General features: G+C 31.5%; 1 protein-coding gene across 4 annotated transcripts in view; it reads left to right on the top strand.

The window, feature by feature from the left end:
* LOC119669051 (circumsporozoite protein-like) overlaps positions 1 to 6334 on the top strand; it is a 173141-nt gene that overhangs the window by 151592 nt on the left and 15215 nt on the right. For 2 of the 4 annotated variants that reach the window (XM_038078782.1, XM_038078780.1), the window contains 2 exons: positions 613 to 690; positions 2242 to 2319. In XM_038078782.1, the coding sequence (XP_037934710.1) occupies positions 613 to 690; positions 2242 to 2319 (156 nt within the window). Of the gene's footprint in view, positions 1 to 612; positions 691 to 2241; positions 2320 to 3872; positions 4023 to 4700; positions 4976 to 6334 lie in introns of those variants that run through there. The other 2 variants (XM_038078781.1, XM_038078783.1) reach the window with 2 other exon arrangements.

Here is a 6334-nt window from a genome sequence, read left to right as displayed (position 1 = left end):
ATCAGTAAGAACTTGCACTTTTTGGAACTTCAATGGCTTTAGTCCAAGCTCATTTTTCAATATTTGCCGAATGGCATATTGCGATATGTACAGCTCACGAGCCATTTTTCGTCCACTGCGACGCGGATTTCGTTCGATTCGCTTCTTCACTTTTCGAACCATTTCTGCCGATGTTGCTGTTTTTTTTCGTCCACTTCCTTGACGTCGGGCTACGCTACCAGTACCATGGTAACGAGCGATGATACGAGACACAAAAGATTTATTCACTTTTAAATGCTGGAGGGCTCTAACGATAGCCACTTGTGGTTTTCCAGCCAAATGCAAAGCAATCACACTATCACGCTTGAATTCCATCACAAATAACTTTTTTTCTGAAAAATTCCCACCAAAATGCTTTTGTGCGCTTGTAAACAATATAATGAGCTGTCACTAGAATAAATCTGACAGCTGTGGGACGAGCGGTTTAGAAATGACAGCAGTCTGAAGTTGGTTGCAGTTTTTTCATCTCACCTTGTATATATTTATTTATATATTTACGTATATATATAAAATATGTTGTGGCAAGGATATTTCTAATAATGGGATTTAATTAAAACCTATCATTATTTCCAGGTAATGGAGATGGTGGCTTAACAATTGTTGGTGGCGCACCTGGTGCTTCAGGAGGTGATGCTGCTGGTTCTCCTGGAGGTAAGGATAAAGGATAAGCTTTAACCATTCCATTGAAATAATATATTGAAAATATTTGGTTGACATCATGGCAAATAATAAAAAATGTACTCGATTGACAGAAAATATTTTAAGGGTATTTCTAATAATATGGTACTCCAGTATTCCTATACGTCCTTGAACGACCAAATCATCTGGGGTTATATACATTTAACATCATGCGATTTAATAGGCTCTTTACTTAACTTTTAAATTAACATAGAGAACAGTGCTGCATATTTGTTTCCAATCAAATTGATAAAACATTTAACAGTATTTTATTAGGTCATATAATTCAATAATTATATGGAAAGATAACTTTCCAGTGACCTTGAAGTGCATTAATAATTTGTATATAGTTGGCAACACTGAAAGATTATGACATTCAAGAAAAAATAATCATTAGTTGTTTCGTAATATTCAATAACCTTAATTAACTGCTGTATCACTAGAAAGCCTAAGATACAGCCTAAATCCATCCTATCGAATTTAGATCATTTAATAGGTCTTTCGGTATTACCGATAAACAGTCTGATAAGCTCTTTAAAAAGTACTTCCTCTAAAGTATTTCGAAAATGGCACTACTTCCCTTAACGATTTCCAAGTGTACCTTAACCGGGCCCACAAGGATACATCTAGAGAAGCTTAGGAAGTGTAATTGGTTTAGTTAACCGTAGATTAATTTTATGAAAAATCTGCTTAAATTTCATATATTTGCTTATTCTTTGCTAACCATTTTGATAGTTTTGAGTTAATCAATTTAATAAAAATTTTTACACTGTACTTCGATAATAGTATTACTCTGCAGTTAACTAAAATATATAGATTACCTCGTTTTAATATCGGAATTGTTAATCTACTTAAGAAATTCTCAAATGAGCCACTAACATTTGCCCACGACACATAAGAACCCGTAAAGGATCCATTCCTAACTCAGAATGTATTATATTTAAAAGAATATATTTATATAATACATGTAGTCCCATTTTCGTTTATCACATCCATATATGTAGTAACCAATCAATCACTTTCTATGTTTCTTCTTGAAAATGCGGATGCAAAAATTATTCATTTATTTATTTATATGCATTATTCTTAAGTCTACAAATAGTTTCTTTATTGACCTAGCAGAGATAACGATAGTAGACTAAACGAATCCTCTTCACTTAATCTGAAATACCAAATTATTGGAAACGGACATCATAAAAAGCGGTATCAACACGTACGACTTTTATTTAACATTCCCAGTCTAGATCTTAAAAAAAAATTAATATACGACATAACCTAGTATTTTATTAACTTAGTAAAATCTTATGAAACTGATTATTTACTGATTATTAAGTTATGAAATCTTAAATCAGTAAAAAATTTTTGTTAATGTTACTAACTACTCATCAATTTCAATTTAAAGAAGCAAGTATATACATTATGTATATATATATACTTATATATATATATGTATATATATAAAATATGTTATGGCAAGGATATTTCTAATAATGGGATTTAATTAAAACCTATCATTATTTCCAGGTAATGGAGATGGTGGCTTAACGTTTGATGGTGGTGCACCTGGTTCTTCAGGAGGTGATGCTGCTGGTTCTCCTGGAGGTAAGGATAAAGGATAAGCTTTAACCATTCCATAGAAATAATATATTGAAAATATTTGGGTGACATCAATGCAAAAAATAATGAAGAATGTACTCCGACATTGTTACCGATTGACAGAAACTCTTTTCAGGTATATTTCTATCAATAAGGTACTCCAGTATTCCTATGAGTCCTTAAACGACCAAATCTTCTGAGGTTATATACATTTAACATCATGCTGTTAAATAGGCTCTTTACTTAACTTTTAAATTAACATAGAGAACAGTGCTGCATATTTGTTTCCAATCAAATTGATAAAACATTTAACAGTATTTTATTAGGTCATATAATTCAATAATTATATGGAAAGATAACTTTGAAGTGCATTAATAACTTGTATATAGTTGGCAACAAAACCTAAGATACAGACTAAATCCATCCTATCGAATTTAGATCATTTAATAGATTTTTCGTTATTAGCGATAAACAGTCTGATAAGCTCTTTAAGAAGTACTTCCTCTGAAGTATTTCGAAAATGGTACTACCTTCCTTAACGGTCTCCAAGTGTACCTTACCCAGGTCCCCAAGGATACATCTAGAGAAGCTTAGGAAATATAATTGGTTTAGTTGACCGTAGATTAATTTTATGAAAAATCTGCTTAAATTTCATATATATGCTTATTCTTTGCTAACCATTTTGATAGTTTTAAGTTAATCAATTTAATAAAAATTTTTACACTCTATTTCGGTAATAGTATTACTTTGCAGTTAACTAAAATATATAGATTACCTCATTTCACTATCGGAATTGTTAATCTATTTAAGAAATTCTCAAATTAGCCACCAACATTTGCCCACGACACATAAGAACCCGTAAAGGATCCATTCCTAACTCAGAATGTATTATATTTAAGAGAATATATTTATATAATACAAGTAGTCCCATCTTCGTTTATCACATCCATATATGGAGTAACCAATCAATCACTTTCTATGTTTCTTCTTGAAAATGCGGATGCAAAAAGTATTTATTTATTTATTTATATGCATTGTTCCCAAGTCTAGAAACAGTTTTTTTATTGACCTAGCAGAGATAACGATAGTAGACTAAACGAATCCTCTTCACTTAATCTGAAATACCAAATCATTGGAAACAGACATCATAAAAAGCGATATCAACACATACGACTTTTATTTAACATTCCCAGTCTAGATCTTAAAAAGAAATTAATATACGGTATAACCTAGTATTTTATTAACTCATTATTAACATGATTTTAAGAGTACGTATTGAGTTATGAAATTTTAAATCAGTAAAAAATTTTTGTTAATGTTACTAACTACTCATCAATTTTAATTTAAAGACGCAAGTATATATACTCAAGCACATGGAATCCATCTGTACAATAGTTCGATTTCAACTTGTATAGTTAGTACTAAACGAGAATAAAACTAAAAGTCAAAACGAACTATATTTTATTATAATGATTCTTCCTATTCAGCATAAATATATGTTATGCCAAGGATAATATTTCTAATAATGGGATTTAATTAAAAACTATCATTAATTCCAGTTAATGGAGATGGTGGCTTAGCATTTGATGGTGGTGCACCTGATTCTTCAGGAGGCGATGCTGCTGATCCTTCAGGAGGTGATGCTGCTGGTTCTTCAGGAGGTGATGCTGCTGGTTCTTCAGGAGGTGATGCTGCTGGTTCGTCTGGAGGTAAGGATAAAGGATAAGCTTTAACCATTCCATAGAAATAATATATTGAAAATTTTTGGGTGACATCAACGCAAATAATGAAAAATGTACTCCGACATTCTTATCGATTGACAGAAATTCTTTTCAGGTATATTTCTATCAATATGGTACATCAGTATTCCTATGAGTCCTTAAACGACCAAACCTTCTGAGGTTATATACATTTAACATCATGCCGTTTAATAGGCTCTTTACTTAATTTTTAAATTAACATAGAGAACTATGCTGTATATTTTTTGCCAATCAAATTGTTAGAACATTTAATAGTATTTTATTAGATCATTAGGTTCTACATCATCTTATCAAACACAATTGCTTTAAGAAAAATAGAAAATTTATAATTTGAAATAAAATTCTTATTGCTTCTAATATAAATTCAGGCAATCAAATTTTTGTCTGCAATCTACAATCACAGAAACATAGTAACTCCCACCATCATAAAAATAATCTGCTAGTTCATAATATTGCAAATCTTTTCAAAATGGATTATTATTTACTTAGTACTTAACGATAACAAAACTAACAGAATGAACAAGATTTTATTATAAGTAGGTATAATGTTTATGTTATGATACTGTAATAATGCAAGGATATTGTTTCTAGTTATAGGATTCAATTAAATCAAATCACTAATTCCAGGTAATGGAGATTCTAGCTTAACTTATGGAGGTGGCGCTGCTGGTTCATATGGTGGTGGTTCGGCTGGTTCTTTTGGAGGTGGAAGCGCTGCTTCTTATGGAGGTGCCTCAGCTCACGGAACAGCGCAACTTGGTGTTGGCATTGGAGCTGGTTCCGGTGGAGGTTTTGGTGTAGGAGTTGGACGCTAAAACCTTTGAATCGAAATGAATTTAATGTTATATTATAATAAATGCCACAACAAATTAATTAATAAATTCTTTTATAGCTTTCATTAATTATGATTTTGCTTTAAGATGGTGGACAGTTATTTTTTCTTTATTAACATTGTTTCCTAGAGCACTAAACAAACAAAAATGCTGTCTGTACCTAAGAGTCCATAATTTATTTTTTTAGGTCAACTTATGGCATATCCGTATACATTGACTAAGACTTTTAGTTATTATTGGATCCTAAGTGTATCTGATTATGATTAATTTACTTCTTCATTTTCTCTCGGTTGAAAGGACATTTGAAATGTAAAGAAAATTTTAATAATGAACGGTAATAATAAATGATATCAAGTGTGATATCTCTTCTTATTTCCTTTAGAGTAGGTAACATTTTTATGGCCTACCAAATTGTTTTGCTATGGAAGTAACTACACAGTAACAAGCAGATTTAAACTAAAGATACTATCAGGAGCGGTACTACTCTGTCAGTTGAAAGTACTTATATTTACTATGCTGTCTTATCATGCTAACAAAAAATAATAAAATTATGTCTTAATACTTACAATATGGTTGAAAAATACAACTTCCATGTTAGAAATTTTTTTTTTTTATTTTATATATAATTGTATTCTATCTAAAACTAATTCGATATTTCACAAATTTTTAATAACATGATTAACATAAATGAGAGTTGTGCTGCGTATGTGCCCTTTGAAACATCGCTATGAAGACCTTATTTCAGTTTTAAGTTGAAAAAGGTCAAGATCTTTTCAGTCTTGTGAATAGTTAAGGGTGGGTCATTAGATTTGTAGTCAAATTGTTTGAATGCGATCTAATACGATTAGCGTATGCGGCAGCGATGCTTTTCGCTTCCTCCTTAACTAGTGGTATATTAAGGTCACTATGAATTTATGAATTTGTGATATACCACGGAGCGTTCGCTATCATTTGCAGAGTCTTAGATTGGAATCTTTGTAATATTTCAATATTTGAATTTGAAGCTGTCCCCCACAGTTGGACGCCATATGACCAAACAGGTTTCAAAACACATTTGTAGAGAATGATTTTATTTTCCAGAGTAAGAGAGGAGTATTATATATATATATATATAAATAACCAAGACATATTTCTTAATTGAATAACAAGTGATTTCCTTTTATTGAATATGTGCGTTTTCCACGTCAGACCTCTGTCTAGATGAATTCCGAGGTATTTTGAAGCAGTTGATTGTGGTACCACAATATTGTTGAGCTTTACTTCCGGACAAGTTGCTCTTCTTAGTGTGAAAGTGACATGAGATGACTTGGACTCATTTGCTTTTATACGCCAACGCCTAAGCCAAATTAAAATGTCATCGAGACGCCTTGGCCTTTCTGCATTGCGACGAGCTTTATCTATTGTGGATCCCTTTGTATTTAGTCCTCT

Source organism: Teleopsis dalmanni, chromosome 1 (assembly GCF_002237135.1).
Source record: "Teleopsis dalmanni isolate 2A chromosome 1, ASM223713v2, whole genome shotgun sequence".
NCBI lineage: Eukaryota > Metazoa > Arthropoda > Insecta > Diptera > Diopsidae > Teleopsis > Teleopsis dalmanni.
The sequence above is the reverse complement of the archived record's forward strand: the minus strand, read 5'-3'. Positions and strand labels throughout refer to the sequence as shown.